The sequence below is a fragment of the Lagopus leucura genome, unplaced genomic scaffold (assembly GCF_019238085.1).
Source record: "Lagopus leucura isolate 7727_CA_CO unplaced genomic scaffold, USGS_WTPT01 Super-Scaffold_100004, whole genome shotgun sequence".
Lineage (NCBI taxonomy): Eukaryota > Metazoa > Chordata > Aves > Galliformes > Phasianidae > Lagopus > Lagopus leucura.
In genome coordinates this window covers 4,840,787-4,858,081 of record NW_024962264.1, presented here as the reverse complement: position 1 = coordinate 4,858,081, position 17,295 = coordinate 4,840,787, and the positions used below count along the sequence as shown (strand labels likewise).

General features: G+C 37.3%; 1 protein-coding gene across 1 annotated transcript in view; it reads left to right on the top strand.

Moving 5' to 3' along the window:
• Nucleotides 1–16,759, top strand: part of DDX60 (DExD/H-box helicase 60) — a 44,879-nt gene extending 28,120 nt beyond the window's left edge. The window contains exons 23-40 of the mRNA XM_042871164.1: nucleotides 410–555; nucleotides 747–856; nucleotides 957–1,061; nucleotides 1,148–1,276; nucleotides 1,817–1,944; nucleotides 4,511–4,669; nucleotides 5,620–5,764; nucleotides 6,238–6,390; nucleotides 6,578–6,682; nucleotides 7,607–7,807; nucleotides 8,335–8,439; nucleotides 9,488–9,629; nucleotides 10,203–10,324; nucleotides 12,195–12,342; nucleotides 13,531–13,673; nucleotides 14,636–14,787; nucleotides 15,852–15,914; nucleotides 16,026–16,759. Of these exons, the coding sequence (XP_042727098.1) occupies nucleotides 410–555; nucleotides 747–856; nucleotides 957–1,061; nucleotides 1,148–1,276; nucleotides 1,817–1,944; nucleotides 4,511–4,669; nucleotides 5,620–5,764; nucleotides 6,238–6,390; nucleotides 6,578–6,682; nucleotides 7,607–7,807; nucleotides 8,335–8,439; nucleotides 9,488–9,629; nucleotides 10,203–10,324; nucleotides 12,195–12,342; nucleotides 13,531–13,673; nucleotides 14,636–14,787; nucleotides 15,852–15,914; nucleotides 16,026–16,125 (2,356 nt within the window). The 3' untranslated portion in view covers nucleotides 16,126–16,759. The remainder of the gene's footprint in view (nucleotides 1–409; nucleotides 556–746; nucleotides 857–956; nucleotides 1,062–1,147; nucleotides 1,277–1,816; nucleotides 1,945–4,510; nucleotides 4,670–5,619; nucleotides 5,765–6,237; nucleotides 6,391–6,577; nucleotides 6,683–7,606; nucleotides 7,808–8,334; nucleotides 8,440–9,487; nucleotides 9,630–10,202; nucleotides 10,325–12,194; nucleotides 12,343–13,530; nucleotides 13,674–14,635; nucleotides 14,788–15,851; nucleotides 15,915–16,025) is intronic.
• Nucleotides 16,760–17,295: the final 536 nt, after the last annotated feature.

Below are 17,295 nucleotides of genomic sequence, written 5' to 3'. Positions count from 1 at the left end.
GAGGCAGAGTTGGGATTGTTTTTATTTATTGTACATAATTGACACTAAGTTATGTAACTCTTTACTCTCTGCGGTGAGAATAGGCATTGCTATTACCTATGGCTCTTTAAATGAGCTGGGCAGAACAATTTAGGATGCTTTTGAATCTATTTGGTTTGCCAAAACCTATTAAGTATCCTTGTCTATCACCAGTCAAGTAAAACACTGTCACTATATGCGTATGTGTGCATGTATGTGTATGATGGTGCTATGCCACATTTATGAGCAGCACCCTGGGATCAGCTGGGGAGAATACCTCTGAGATGATGAAAGACTGGAAACTCTGTAGGAGAAACAGAAGAAAGTTGTAATTCCTCTGCAGTTGTTAAAAATATTTTGAAGAAAAATTTTACTACTTTTATTCTTCAAGGTGGCTACAGTCTGTGAAAAGGTATTGGCAATGTGCTGATAATAAAATAGAAGGAAGCTCTACCGACTCAGAGAAGAATTTTGCAGGGAAGTATAAAGGAAGATCTACAGTAAAAGAACAGAAAAAATCATACCGTGTTAGATTAGGTGAGTATTGGAATGTTTATCTAACTAATAAATGAATGTAGTGTCCTTTCTGCAATTATTTTAATCATACTGCATGAAAGTAATAATGTAAATATATACACAGATACTTATATTTCTAAAATAAGTATTGCAGTTATAAGTACTTATTTAAAAACAAACAATTGTATTCTTACATTTTTGTCTCTTCACAGTCCTGTATGAAGAAAGATACAATGATTTGGAGAAGCATGTGTGTTCTCTAACGGGCAGTGATTTTGTCATTGAACATTTTCACCCTTGTGCTGCATTAACAGTCAATCATGTAAGTATTGCACTGATGACAAAAATGTTATTCAAACGTTGCACTGAATCCAAGACTGCAAGCTGATTATTTTCTTTATTTTTTTTTTAACTCCTTGCAGATTGAGAACTATGGCATTCCTTCAGATCTTTCCCTGTCTCCAAGGGAGAGCATTCAGCTGTATGACACAATGGTAAAAGTCTGGCAGAAGTGGCCAAGGGCACAGGTGGGTCTAAAGAGCTGCAGATAGAAAATGTAAAAGTAATAACTAGGTCAAGTACCGAGGTGTTTTATAATGATGTTGTTTTCTAGGAGATGGATCCTGAGGAGTTTGTCTCTTTCAAGAATAAGGTTGTGATAAAAAAGATGGATGTGAGGAAATATGAACAGGAACTGAAGAAAGAGTTAAGCAACTGGATTGTAGTTGGACAAAGACAGAAGGTAACTATTGTTAGAGGAGTGCATTTTTAAGCTTATGTGCAGATGTAATGTAATTACAGCATAATTGAAATTATTTCATAATAATTACGGGAGCTTCTACTTCCACAATTACTTTTTATTAGTATTAACTATTGTTGTGCTAAAAGAGAAGCACTAAGATTAGTGGAATTTGATAAGCTTTTTCAAGGTTATGTTTTCACAAGATTCTGAGGGAATCAGATGTCTGGTATTGACACGAAATTTGAAGTTCTGATTACTTCAGGTACCTACGCCAGTGACAGTATTGTACCACTGTTCTGCTACTTCAGTCTACCTCTTTTGTTTCTCATTTAGCCGCTCATTTCAAAGTTTTTGTAAAAACTTTCTATGTAAAAGATATTAAAGCAATGGGTGAAAGATCAAGTCTTTGGCAGCTGTATGTTGTTAAATTATAAAAAGAAGCCTAAGGAGGTTCTGGAGCAAAAATAAGTATAAAAGAAAATGTGTGTGTGTGTGTGTGTGTTTCTGGTATTAAAATATCCTTAATAATGCTTTGGTCAGGTGAATGAGGTACTGGAGGACTTAAGGCCCAAACCTGTGGATTGTTCAGAACATCAGAAGTGGAAGAAGTTTGCACGCTTTGTTGATAAATTGCACGAAATGGGTAAATTGCCTGCTATATTTTTTATGTAAGTATTTACTTTGCCTATATTATGTGTTCATTGACTAGAGAAAAATGAGAAAAATGGGAAGATGCTGTTCATTTGGTTTTCGTTTTGTTGGTTTTTAAAGTGTATGAAATAAAGACTCACAAGCTCTATCAACCCATTTATCTTTATGTGGGACTTTGTATTTTTACCTGTGTTTATGGGTCTGAAGATTTAAATGAAGTAAAACTGCGAATAAATTACTGTCTGGAAAGGTTAGAATCTGTGAGTGATATGATGGGAAATTATGAGAAGCTGAATCACACTGAAGTAAGAGTTGAATTCTCCGTTAGCTTTGCTCCTGTGTGTTAAGTATAAGTTCAGCTCTTTATTTAGAGGTTAAAGAGTGTGTGTAGGTGCAGGCTTGATAGGGAAAAGGATGAAATGAGCTGCTATGAATGTATCTTTTGTTATGATTTCACTGCAAAACCCCTGTCAACGTAGTGTTTTATCCAATGAAACGGATCAATTAACCCATCTTGAATACATCTGAGATGTAACTTCACAAAGCATCGAATGTGCACAACCTACTGACAAACATAATCAATGCTATTCAAAGTATTACTAGTACGTTAACACTGATCTTAATATTGAAAAGAAGCTACTTAGCATTACACAGAGTTGTCCAGTGCAAAGAAACAGTCACATCAGGTAGAATGTTTTCTTATCCCAATATGAAGCCTTGCTCTTCCTTGCAATGGACAATTTAGCAGTGGGGGGAGAATGCTAGCTGCCATTTCATTTCTTATAAGTTAGTGCTGATAAAAAAGCATTTCTGAAAGAACACTAGAAAGAAAGAAGCAAAAGGGAGTATACAGGTTGTCAGAATCTCTAAATGCTAGTAACGGTTTGTTTTTGTATTTTGAGTGACAGTCTAGTTGAAAAATAGAGTTATGTCTGCTTTCAAGTTCAAACCAATACATTTCAAAATTACCAGCAGATATTTGTAAATCCTTCGTGTAAGGAGTGATTTCACAGCTGCTTTATGAACTGCAGCATCGTTTTGGGGCGCTAGGAAGTTAGGAAGTGTTTTTCTTCACAGAGAAAGATAAGTGGCTTATTCTGATCTGCTGTGGAATGATGGGTTCTTAGAAATTTTTGGTGATGTATGGCTCTTACGGCACTGTGTGTGGAGTGTGAATCCTCTGTTCAGTAACTATAACTAAATGATCTCTGTGGGATGAAAACACATTGCAGACCAGTGAGTGTGGAGGCGTAACCTAGTGACATGAAGTTGGGATTTGAAGTAGAGAAATGTATTATCTGATGCTGTTTTAAGGAATCGGTGTAGTGTAACAGCTCTTTGTGGACCTCCTCTGTGCTGTGTTCTGACAAGGAATGAGCATCAAACAGGTTTTTTATAAACTTGTATCTTTTTATGTGTCCAAGTCCTGAGAATTTGTGAGGCAGGTAAAAGGGATTTGGAGTCCTCAGAAACAGATGCTGACTTGGAATAGTAGATTGGTATTTGTTGATGGTGGTAAGCTTTTTCCAATCTAATTGATCAGCAGTTAAAGCAAGTGATCACCCGTTATGGTATCAAGTCAGCATGGAATTAATAGAGACTCCTGAAAGAGCAGGTATCGAAGTTGTAGCAGCCTAATTGATTTTGTGGCCTTTGGTAGGGAGAACATTACTTGGAGCCCTCTTCTCTTAAAAACACCAGGGAAAGGAATGTACTGGCACCACACTTTTACTTATGTGGCTGAATAAATTGAATTCACTCCCAAGGAATCAAGACTAAATGGGAAATGATTGCTATTGAGCTCTGTCATTCACGAAGAAAGCTTAAGCAAGAATTGTTAAGATCTGTGTTTGGCCTTTACAAGTATAGAGTCCTTCAGTTTTTGCTCTTGTTCTTGGTGACTGCTGGATTTGAATGACTTGTGAGTATTCTAATGGACTAAGGATGCAATCTCATGCCTGGTGTTTGTGAACACTTCTGAGTGTTAGTCAACATGGTCTGCTGTCAATCCTTATTGCAACAAGGATTTGATAACTCCTTACTGAGGGTGAAGCTGGTACAGTCTTTATCCTTGTTAAGCTTCAAACAGCACAGTGTTGAAAAGGCTATGAGGAAGAACAGCTAAGTAGAAGACCAGAAGAAACAGGCATTGATTTTATTTTATTTTATTTTTTTTTTCAACTGGTTAGTTGAGAAGGATTAAAATTAAGGGAGGATTGAGCATGCTTTCTGCAAATACTTTAATGGTACAATCATTTTATATATGGCCACTCAGATTAGAAATAAATGCAGTTAGTAAGTGAATGGTGGGCTATGATGGGGTTCTTGACAGCCTGGTCCAGTAATTGGCGATCCTGCCCATGACAAGGGTGTTAAAACCAGATGATTTTTGAGGTCCTTTTCAACCCAGGCCGCTCTAATTCTGTGATTTAACAATCAACTAGTAATGTGCTTCCAGTTAATTCTAATAACTGTGGTTGGGTAAAAAGTCTTGCTGAGTATTATTGTAACAGCATTGGTTACGTACGCTTAGAAATAAAGAGCTCTATTAGAGTTGTCCTAACTGATGTGTATTGCTTTCAGATTTGGCTTAGATTCAGTGGAAAAGGCAGCCAGGAATGTCTTCCTGAATTTGCTGGAAAAACAAGGCAATGAATGTGACCCTAGAATGGAGAAGGAAAAAGAAGATATAAAGAAGAAATTAAGGAAAGTGAATAAAACACTAATGAAATCTGAGAACATGTAAGTATTACAACTTAGTATGCTATTGTCAAGCTTACACATTACAACAGAGTAAAATTTTGTGTTAAACTATTTCTGGGAATGTACCTTAGGATGTGATGGGGAATGTACGCCATACCAAGCAGTTAGTTGCAGTTGCTTTAGCAACCCGTGTGGTGGGTATTAAATAGCAGCACCTAGTGCATAGATGGAGAAAGGAAATACTAGTGTGGCTGATATTGGGTAAAGTGCTGGTGCTACAGCATGAGGATGAGAGAGAGACTTGAATGTATGAGGTCAGCCACTGTGGAAGAACACATTCATAGCTTGATTTCACTGGGTCTGGTTGTATTAGTGGATCTTTGGAATGTGGCTACACCTGGCTGATGAAATGCTCTTCAAAAATGTGGCAGCATTTTGCTTTGATTATACCTTGTGTTGGCTCTAGTTTTCCACTTCCTTGTTTCGTGATCATGGGGTGTAAAATCTGACCTTAGTAGTAATGAGTTAAAATCCAGTATGAGTTTAGACTCAATGGCTTGAAAGCCTGCTTCTGGTTTCCTTCTCTTCAAATCCTTCCCCGGATCTCTACAGTCCATGTAATTATTTGCAGTAAATTGATAACGTTTCTTTTTAATGTTATTTTTTTTTTTTATTGTGCAATAGTGATAGCTTATTAATTTGCTAAGCAAGGTATTTGTAGTTGCTGTCTTAATAATTTTTCATTTTTTTTATATCACCATAATTCCTTCCTTCTCCTTTGCCCAGAATTATTCACTGTTTTGCATACCAGCCAAGTTAAAATGGAGACGTTAGCATTATAAGTAATTCTACATGAAGACATCTACCTTCATTTTTGAGCCTACAGTTCAGAAGAGAACACAACTGAATCTTTAAGATCCCAAAGTATATATTAAAATACAAATACGTATGTTAAAGAAATAATCTTTTTAATTGCATGTTTTAAACAGCGATATCAAAAAGGTGAAACCTAGTAAAATGGAAAGCATGGTGATGCTTTTGTCTATGAAAAAACAGCTACAGGAAAGACTTAACAAGCTTACTGCGATCCCTTCTATGTGTACTTATGCTGATCCTAAAGCAGTGGATGAAGATGTAAGTAATTGATAATCATACTTCTGGCTTTCTGTGTTTTAAAATGCTTGGATTAGTGCACAAATCACAAAATGCACATAGGAAGTTATGCAATTGTTGTTCATAACAATACTCACTAACTTGGTGAAATAATCTGGATTCTGAATTTGATTCCAGGTCTCAATCTTAGATAACTTTATTTTGAAGATATATGGAGCAACTTTCATTCTACCAACTGTCAACTCATCACCACCGTGCCCACTACATCTGTCCCTATATACTATATAGTCTATATACTAGAACTACACCCTATACAGGTGGCTACCTGTATGCATTTCTTGAAAACCCTCAAGGGTGGTGACTCTACTGCTTCTCCAAGCATCTTCTTCTAATGCCCTGTCAAATGCTTGGACTTGAATGGCTAAGAGATCTATTTCATTTTCATTGTGGACATTTGGTGATGATTAATGCTTAACGCTTCTTTTTATTTGTAGACTTTGAGGAAGATTTTTTATCGACTTAGGTTTCAGAGAAATGGCTATCTGCATCAAATGCTGGCACGAAGGGGCATTGGGTATCATCACGGAGCTATGGCCATGAGGGAAAGGCAAACGGTGGAGATGCTTTTCAGGCTGGGATATATCAAGGTTGGAAAATCAAGTTTAATTTTTTTTTTTTAACCTTCATTTCTCCATACTAGTAAACAGAAAGTTTAGTTTATCACATATCAGTGGTAAAATACACTGCATTGACTGATGTAAGGTGAATATTACAGACTCTTAAGAAATCTGATATTGCCCTTTCTCATACGTAGTTGTATTTAATATTTTACAGGTGGTCACAGCTACTTCAACACTTGCTCTGGGGATCAACATGCCATGTAGGTCTGTGGTCTTTGCTGATGATTCTGTCTTCTTAGATGCACTAAATTACAGACAGGTATGTGTGCAGAACATGTGCTATTTATATTACAAGAGAAATAGATGCATAGCTGTCATCACACAAATACAGATGATGTCTTTTCTTTTACATGTACTTCTGGATAAGTACTGAATTTTAGCTGTTTACCTTGGCAACAAAAATGATTTTAGCTACTATGATTTTACTAATGTGTCAGAACTGATGGTGCACAAGTAACGTGAATCCTCAAAAGACCTATTTCACGAACAAAAGCATTGTAATTGCTCTGTAAATAAGATGCATAGAGTTCTTTTTCGTTTACAGGAGTCAGCATAAACAAAAGGTGTTTTGTTTTAGCCTTTCCTTACAAATTTGTAATAAAAAACAAAAACTATGCTATAAGAACACTCAGTGGGGATACAGTGATGAAGATAAACGGCACTGACTAAATCTGGACCTCTGAGTTAATTCCATCTTGGAAAGCACTCTGCAAATGCAGTAATGCATTTGCCTCCAGCTATTTGACAGTCTAGCAGATAGGCTTCAGACTCTTCATTAGCACATTTCCTGCTCTTCTGCTACTTTTCAAGCCTGTGTTATTGTGAAGTACTTCTAGATTGCCTCTGGCTCAGGATCAAAGCTGCCAATGCAGCTGAAAGCATCAGCTGGAGGGTAGCTCTCAAAGAGAGAGTGTATCTGTGCAGTTATTGGACTCCCACGCGTCTCCCTTCTGCTGTGCATAAATGAGATGATTCCAGCTTTGCTACATTATCAGGTACAAGGGACAACTACTGGTGTAGTCCTGGTACAATAGACCTGAGCAAGAAAGGATGAATGAAGCAAAAGAACTTACCCTTGTGTAGACTCCTTCTACTCCTCATTCATTTTCTCTGCTCTACATTCATACTAAATCTTCTGTTTTATAATGTTATTAAAATAACAGTACAAATATTGTATTCTTAGATGTCAGGACGTGCTGGAAGACGGGGACAAGACATGATTGGAGATGTGTTCTTCTATGATATTCCATTGCCCAAGGTTGAAAGACTTATCAAATCCAATGTACCTCAACTGAAAGGCCAGTTTCCTCTGACTATCTCCTTAATACTGAGACTCATGCTGTTGGCTGCAAAGGCTGATGACAAAATGGATGCCAGAGCAAAGGTTTCATATTTTTTCTTAGTATGAATTCAATCGTATCTAAGTTAATTAAGTTATAATATCTCCTTAACACGAGCAGAAAGTTATGCATTTCAAAAGTAAGCTCTCTGTCTGGATGCAGATATTAGAAGCAGCATAGCAGAGTGAGGTCTGCTTTCATGTTGGCTGTGGTATCACACGATGCATTTTCATCCATCTTTCTTGACAATAAACTACATAGTCAAAAGGAATGCTATTATTGGGTGAGCATTTTTACTTGTTCTATATAGTATGTGCACTTCTTTGGAGAATCAGAAAATCTTCCAATATTTCCAGCTTAGTTTGAGGAAAAGAGGTGAACGTATCCTCCCCTCAGAAAGACAGCTATGAAATGAGACCTCAGTTGAAACAATGAGAAAGTTGTGTGCATTACTCTTTTTGGAATCAGCATAGTAGCAGTCTGGAATCAAAAAGCTAGACCTTAAATTCGTTTGCTTATTACAATATGCATTTCTTTGCATTTCTATTTTTTTTTGTTTGTTTTTGTTTAGGCATTGTCAGTGCTGAAGCACTCGCTGATGTCATTCAAAAGAGAAAGATATGTTGGAGTATTAAAAATGTATTTTATGTTTTCTTTGCAGTTTCTTATCAAAGAGGTAGGTTTTAAATCATTCAGAATAATGCCTATGTGTAAATACAAGCTTGTTTTTCCTTCAACCTATGGATTCTCATAATTCAGTACTCTTTGCTTTAGGAGCTATGTGTTTTAATTTCTGGGCTCTCTAGTTAAAGAATGACAGGAAAGCACTGGAGGAAGTTCAGCGGAGGGCCACAGAGATGATTAGGGCCAGGAGCATCTCCCTTATCTGGAGAGGCTGAGAGACTGGGGACTGTAGTCTGGAAAGGAGAAGGCTAAAAGGGATCTTAGCTTATCAGTACTTATAAAAAAAACTCAAGTGTGGGAATCGAGAAGATGGGGACTCCCCTGATACTCCCACTCAATAGGAAAATCCGAAGTCAGTATGCAGGGAGGCATAAACATTTCCAAAAAGTTACACTTACCATAAAAACTGGCCAAAACCAGGCCCAGGTACATGGTATACTGTCTCCCATGCTTTTCTTAAGACTGGAACAAACCAACCAACCTACACCAACAACTGCAAAAATATGGTTCTCTACCTATTCCTTACTTCCTTAAAGAGTGTGATGCCAGGAGGGTGTCCCAGAACTCATAGCCTTGAATTGAGTTTTATTCCACAAGCTCGCCTAGCTTTTGAAATTGTATATACTTCTAGCACCTCGACATCCTGTGATAATACACTTGACAGATCACTGCTTGTTCTGCTCGCATCCTATCAAACATTTGGATTAATGGTTTTTGAATGCCATCAAATATCACTTTTGTGACAGTATGTACTTTTCATTTGCAACATGATCTGCACTGGTACCAAAATGATGAAGTCAATGTTTATGCTTTGTGTAGGTGATAAGGATCTTCCATAGAAATGCTTGAATGTTTGTTACCTTGTTTTCCCGTGATGACACAGTTTTGGCTTTAAAAAAAAAAAAAAACTGAAAAAAGAAACTGAGTATGTTGTTCAACATATGCATTGGTTTGAATGACTATCTATAATATGTAGTGCCACCATTTTGTGTTTTTGTCAAATGGAAGTTCACAACTAAGCTTATTTTGCTGTCAAACAGGGCTACTTGGATCAAGAAGGTAACCCCGTAGGTTTTGCTGGGCTTGTGACACACTTACACTATCACGAACCTTCAAACTTCGTCTTAGTGAGTTTTCTTGTGAAAGGTTTATTCCACAAACTGTGCCGGCCAATTAAGGAAGGTAAATAATACTTCATGCATCTTAATACTTGACACATCTTACAGAGTCTGTGGAAGGCTCTGTAACACCAAAGGTCTGCAGACTTATGTGCCTCCTTGCTGCTCCTATCTTTTGCTTACCTAGCCTTCATCCCCACGTTGGCTTCTGCCTGTGTGCAACCCTGCATGTGTTTGTATTTCTGAGAAAAAAGAATGCTCTGCATTAGAAAAGTTCATTTATTCTAGGAAAAAAAATAGTTCTGTCTCCAGAGCAAGTTGTTAATGTTACACAGAAAATAATATAAATGATTTCTGGATATAAACTTTAAAAATAAGTTAATATTGCTGTCTTGTTGCATGAGTAAAATCTGTTTTGTGCACTAAGATGTGATGTGTGTACACACTCTATCAGTTTGTGGATACAACTGTTTAATTACCTAATGGAGTTTTCTTTGTTTATCCAGTTGTATCCAGTTTTGCAGTCAACTCTTGCCTGTTGCAACTGAGAGGGAAACTCCTGAATGGAAGTTACTTTAAGCAAACTTTGGGGGCTAAGTTTTCATAAATAACCTGTGTGCTTTCTGCTTTGATACAGGCTCAACTGATTTCTCGGAAGAAGTCCTAGAGAAGCTAGTGCTTGTTCTAGCAAATCTGTTTGGGAGAAGGTATCTTCCAGCCTGCTCAATGGCATTTAAACACACGTTTTACCAGTCCAAGGTAGAGAAAGCATTGCTCTAACTTATGTCGTGAACTGCCTCTATGAATTTGTTTCGATGTGTCAGACTAGTGCCAGTGTGGACGTTCAGTAGTTTGAGCAGCCAGCTGCCTTCCCTGCCCTCCCCAACTGCTTCCTCATTACTTCTCTATGACAGGATGGTAAGAAAATAAGATTGAAAACTTCACAACTGAAGACAAAAACAGGGAGTTTGTTTACCCAGTTATAATTACAGAAACAGCCTTAGCTTGTGAAAAATTACATAATTTTATTACCGCTTAATACCCAAATCTGTTTTAAGAAAAAAAAAAACAAAACCAAACACCAACCCACCTTGCTCGTCCTTTCTTAGCTTTCCCTTGTTCAACTTCACCCCTTCATTCCAAACTATTCTACTTCCCCTGATCTAAGACAGACATGAAATGAAGGGCTGAGGTCAATTCCTAACTATTCTGTCATTCCTTCCTCCTTACGTTTCATTTCAGCCCTAGCATGCTAGCATGGGTTACTCCTGTGAGCTGTGTTCCTCCTGTATAAATATGCTCCACCGTGGGCACTCTGCACGCCACAGTTCTTCCAAGAAATAAACAGGAGCTCTATTCTGGGCTCCTCTGCAGGCTGCAATGTGGGTATCAGCTGTGGCATGAACTTCTCCGCAAGCTGGAGGGAAATAATTACTCATCTGCTGTAGCCATGGCCTGTGTTAAAATACCAGCTTCACTGCTGTTACTTCTACAGAGTGTAGAGAATCACCAGTTACAGCATCTGGAGCGATACCTCCTCTCTACTTCTTCCCTGACCTTGGTGTTCTAACTGCAGTTTCTCAGCTTTTACTTGACTGCTCTGCCTGTGTGACACTTTCGCCTTTAGTAAATACCTTTAGCAGTAGTTGCTGGGCTCATCTTTGCCCTGTGCTGGGTCTGCTGCTGAGCTGGCTGGAACCACCTGCATCACAGGCAATCCTGGCCTCTTCACAAAGTAGCCACCTCTGCAGGCACCTACTGCTAAAACCCTGACACCTATACCCAGTGTGAATTGCTAAAAAAACAAAGTACTTACCAGCTGAGGACAAAGAAGCCTTGTTTCTTCAAGCACAGAAGAAGCAGTTGAGTGTTCTGTTTAATTAGAAGTACTGAGTTTTTTCTTTGTCTTAAGAAACTGTAGCCTTTCCTGTCAGGTAGCAGTGACCCAGAAGGATATTAGCACCATCTGCAGGCCTCTATAGGCTTAAGAGTGTCTTTATCCAACAGTGGGGCAGTAGTACAGGATGAGCATTATCTTATGCACAAAGTAAACCCAACTTAAGGGTTTCACAAAGTGAAACATCCTATTGCTGCCTTTTCCATGCAAACTCAGTTTTTAGAGCAGACGGCTACAGCCTGAGAACAAACAAAGCTTCTTTGCAATTCAGTGCTCCTGTGTCCAGTTTCTAAAAAAGACCAATTTCTGTCAAGTGGTTACTCTTTCAACAGGGCTTACTGAATGGCAGCCAAGCACCAGCATTTGTCACATTTGATGGGGAATCTGCTGAGCACTGATGTATGCAAAACTAGATCTGAGTAGGTAGTGCTGCAGAAGTACCCTATTAGCTATCTAAACATCATTTAATAAAGCTGAGTACTCTTGAGTAAAAATTCTAGGAATTTGTATGCTTCTTACTTTCCATGTCTTTTTCTGTTTAAAACAGATGTGCATCCTAGGGAGAAAATCTTTTATTTTAGATGGATAGTTGGTTTGCCAGATCAGGCAGAGTTTAGAGTGGTAGTCTCTTTTCCTTTACGTGTGCTGTTTGTACCAGTAATTGTGCTGAAGTACAAGTGACACATCTGGAGAAATTACCTGCATGAAGGCATTAAGTGCTTGCTATTTCAGGTCTTTCTAGAAGATCTGCCAGAAGACTTTGCAGATGCTGTCAATGAGTACAACACCAAGGTCGAAGAAAACTTTGCTCATTTTCTTCTGACAACAGCTAAGCTGGCAGATATGGAAGAAGAATACAAACTTCCACTGTCAAAGACAGGTAGGAAATGAAAAACAAATGCATTATCAGCATTTGTGACATTATTAGGAAAGATAAATTATCATTTTGTAAAAAAAAAAAAAAAAAAAGTGAATTTAGACATGTTAGAGACATACAGTTTCTGTTTTACTTCTGATGTACCAATTACATTAGTATATGGTAGCAATTTTGCACAGGAAAAAATCACTTTGGTTGCTATTGTTCTAATAACTTACAGAAATAAATATTTAAGGGAATTATTTATAAAATGAAAACAACTATAATTTTATTGAAAGCCTTTTTATCTAATAATGAACGCTTCTGCACATCCTGAAATGCTTGCAATGCTTGAATAGCTTTCAGAGTCTTGAGTGTTAGACTGTAGAATATGAAAAGCCCCTATGAAAATATGAATTATAAAAATCAGAGTATTTTTGTGAGTACTACTTTTATTTAGAATGCCAGCCACAGAAACTGAATTTACTCCTCTACCAACGTGGTAAAGTTTCTTATTGAAATGAAAGGTCTAACATTCAAGCGTGGTTGCACTCTCCCTACTTTGCTGACGCTGTTTAATTGCAAGAGGAAAATATTAGGAACTGCATTAGATTTATTGAAAAAGAAATGTAAGATTGAACTGTGTCCTGAAGTTCAAGAATCTGAAGAGACTTTTGTACTTAACCAACTTTGGAGCAATGCTGCAAAGAAAATACACTGTGAAACTGCTGCTGTTTTTTTGAATGGCACAGAGTATAATAAAAGCATACTCAGCATCACAAATAGCAGAAAAGGCTGCAGTTCAAGAAGTGAAGTTCAAGAAGTAAAATTGTTAGCCGTTTGGAAAGAAAGTTTCTATTTAAGCTGTTTTTCTTCAACACAGGATGCAATAAAACCTGTAAATAGAAAAAGCACTCTCCTAGGTTTTGCTGTTAATTCACAAGTCAAGGAGAAAGGTTAAGTCATACGGAGGGGAGGAGAATTTAGATGCAGTTACCCTCATCATGAGAAAGCCTTTTCTTAGGCACTGTGATCAATTGCTTAGAACCTCATAAGAACAAACAAACACTATGAAGGATTTAAGCTTAGAAGATTAACTACAATTACTACCATTAGTGGATAAATCTCAAACATGCTTATTTTAAAATTCTCTGCTGGAAGTGCCTGTGGTCTGTATTGTAGCTGTTGTTGTGTTTGCAACTTCCCATCTAGATTTCTCATCTGAAAAATGGCACAGTACTGAACTAGCATCTTATTTGATGGACAACACCAAACGCATATCTGCTGTCTCACCTTTTGCGTGTATATCCGGAATGGTTGATGATGATCTATTTCATGGGGAGAATGTTAATAAAGTAAGTTATTGTTTCATAAAGGACAGAATTTGATTACCTTTTAATAACAATGTTTTATTACCATCTTCTTCCCTCTGTTCACCATGCAGGCCTCAAGGTTTTAAGGATTTCTCTTTAGGAAAAGCAAACTACAGACTCAGAAGAACCAGCACTGATTAGCACCAAATTATAACAACGCAAGAAACACAGAATGTATGGGTGTTTAAAAAAGAAAAGAAAAAAAAAAAAAAAGAAAAAGCAGTTTGCTTTCTGAGAAAAAGATCTCTGTTCTTTTGGCTGTTAAGTGAATTATTCAAAGTTAAGGAAAGTTCAGCTTTAAAATGCACTTCCAGGCTTTTTCTGCTTTTTTTTTCTTAATAAACTCAATTATGCAGTGGTTTCAAGAAACTTAGTAAGGCATGCGTTATTGCATTGAGCATCTCCTTCTTTATTCGTTTGGAGATTACGTGAGATAACATGAAGTATGCAAAGTGTAATACAAATCAGTGTATTTGCTGTTAGCTTGTGTTATGCTGTGCCCTTCAACATGTCTTGTAGCATTAGGGAGTTATCACAGCATTTCTGATTCTGATTAGAGTAAGGTAACTCAAATGACTACAATTTGGATCTTGTAATCCACTTTCACCCTTAAGATGCGCTGTGCGTAATGCTGGTATGTTGAAAATATCAGCAAGAGAGTCTGAATACATAGCATATACTTATGGAAAAGTTCCCATGTAGAACTCCAGAAATCTAGCAGCCTAGATAAATTATTCATGGATCATTGCAAAGCACTGTAAGTGAACTGAGCAAGATAGCTTCCATCTATGGCCTTTGTGTACTTGTGCAGATATTCTGACTTGCACAGGATTAGAAACACGGAGTGTGTCAGCTGTGGGGCTGTAGTTGCTTCTACGTTTGTGGCACAGAAAGTACAAAAAACCCAAGTTATTCAGCAGGCTTTTTTTTTTTTTTTTTTTCAGGCTGTACTACGCTCCCTTGGAATTAATGTCAGAAACTGCCCCCTGCTTCATTTGAAGAAGTATGATAAACAAGGAAGAAGCTTGCCACTCAACGCATACGCACTAGACTTCTATAAGCACGGCTCCTTGATTGCTGTGGCAACTGATAACTGGTATGCACTGCCATCTTTAATATAGTGAAACAGTATCATTGCTTTCAATGTGGTATAAGTACACCTTTTTGTTTTTAATGCCTTCTCTTTCAGGAATTTAGGAATGCAATATATATATTAAATACAGTTAGAGCTGAATGTTACAATGAACAGAGAACACAGATAACAGTAAATTCTAATGACAACTTCTGTAAAGCGCCAGATGGATTTTCAAAACAGTACAATAAATGCAAAGTCTTTACTGGAGTGATAGGTTATTTTGAGGTGGGCCAGCTTAATCAAAGTACTACTTGATCAAAACCACAAACTCTGGCCTAGAGGAAGATCGTCATTACAGAAGCTTGTCTTACTCCAGCAAAGCGAAACTTGCTAATGATTCAAAGTTAGTATTAATATTGCTTCGACACTTCCTCCTTTCTTAATCTTCTTTGAGCATTTGGCAACTTGCCCTCACAATTCAATTACTGTTCTCTCATTTTGCCTTCATTCTCAAAGCCTATTAAGTTTTGTGAATACCTCCTCTCTCTGCTTCCTGAGACAACATAAACTCCATGAATTGCTCTCTGTACAAGTTTGGCATGAATGCTACATTATCAAAAGACAAGAAAATACATTATTGTCAATACAATACTCATGGTATTCTTAATGACTAGGAACTGAGATTTCTTAAGCTGCATTCCACCATGCAGTGATCCTTTTTGTATAGTATCTTAGACATTAGTGGAAAGCTACTCTTCTCTGTCTCCTACTCCATTTAGTCAGCAGTTTCATCTGAAGCAAACAGCCTTCCTGTTTAGCTTTGTAACACTTAGTTGTTCCAGAAAAATCCCAATATTAATAAATTTATTTTCCAACCATGAGTCATGACAGCTTAGTATGGCTATAGAAGCACACATCTGCATAGCACTATTACATGCAAAGCTTACAGTTACTCTGCAGTGACCCCACTGAACTAGCACATCTGAATTCGAGGCTGCTCAACACATTCTTTGCACCTCAACTGACTTGGCAGGCTTTAACAAGGCAATAGGATGATAACCATTTCACATTTTGTTTTTTTTCAGGTTAAATGAAGGAGATGCCTACTACCTCCTCAAGGATTTTGTACTCCTGATTCAGTCCATACGGTATGATAACCAACATGTGCTTTGAATATTTATTACCTTAAAAAAAAAACAGAAAACAAAAAACTTAGAAGTGAAATAATGCTTTTTTGTTTTTCTTTTTGTAAAAAATAGAACCTCACTGAGCGAACTGTGTGATGATCCAAATGATCATGTTCTACTGGCATTTCAACAACTGGGAGAAGTCTACGAAAGTAAACTTAAAGCAGTCTGAGTCTTTTGGTTACAATGGATGACTGTGTGTAGGGTGGGGTGTAACACACAAAAAACCTCCACAAAAAACAACCAACAAAAATCAAAGAACACAAACCTAAAAACCAGTACTACATCATATTCTTACCATATAAACACTATCAGCTATCTTTTAAATTAGAAAGTGACTGAATGTTCAGATGTATTTCATTATAAAATTTTAGTAAAGCCCACTATTAAAAATGAAAGATTAGCACAGAAAATTGATCTTGTCATATTAATGTTTTAGTAATTTTAATGTCTATTACATTATAGCTTTAATGTATTTCAAAAGTAGGTAACTGCACATTGTGGAACAGGTTTTCTTTTAAATCAGTGTTTTAAATTAAGACAGTTCTCAAAAATATTTTGAATGAGTGTAAGAATTCTGAGGTGCTAATCTCACTAGCTGCAAGTAGGAAAGCACTGGAAACTTTCAGCTCATTTCTTTGGCAATGCAAATAAAATCAACTGTTCTATTGATTTTATATGGTTTTAATATGTAGTACCATCATGAACGTTTGCAGAACCTCTTAACTCTGACTGCAGCTGTAGTCTACAAAACTTTAAGTAAAAAGAAGCTTGTATCAAAATAAAGTTCAATAACATGCTCTGTACATTAAGTTGCCTCATTTTTCACCTGTTGCACCCTTAAGAGTAAGAAAGATCAAAGGCACCATTAACGTAGCACTTGACAAAGTTCTCTAACAAAAGTTGACTGAAGTGTTTTCTATTTCTATGCTCTGTGGTTGTTTTTACAGGGGGGGAAAAAACCAAACTTTTTCATGTGTTAATAGTTCTTCAGTTTAACCAGATTTTTGTCTGCTTGTAGTCTAAATATATAAGCTGTGCATACACCATACTACAGCTACAACATCCACTCACAGGTTAGAGGGATAATAAAGCTTTGAAAGCATCCCTCATAGCCACTGAATGAAGAATGGTTGGGGTTAGAAGGGTCCTTGAAGATCACCTAGGCCCAACCCCCTGCTCTAGGCAGGGACACCTCCCTCTAGATCAGGTTGGTCACAGCCCCATCCAGTCTGGCCTTGAATGTCTCCAGGGTGGGGGCATCTAAAACCTCTTCAATGCCAACAAACTGAACGAAGTTATTACTGAGAGAGAATAAGTAAAACGTATATACTAAGAACAA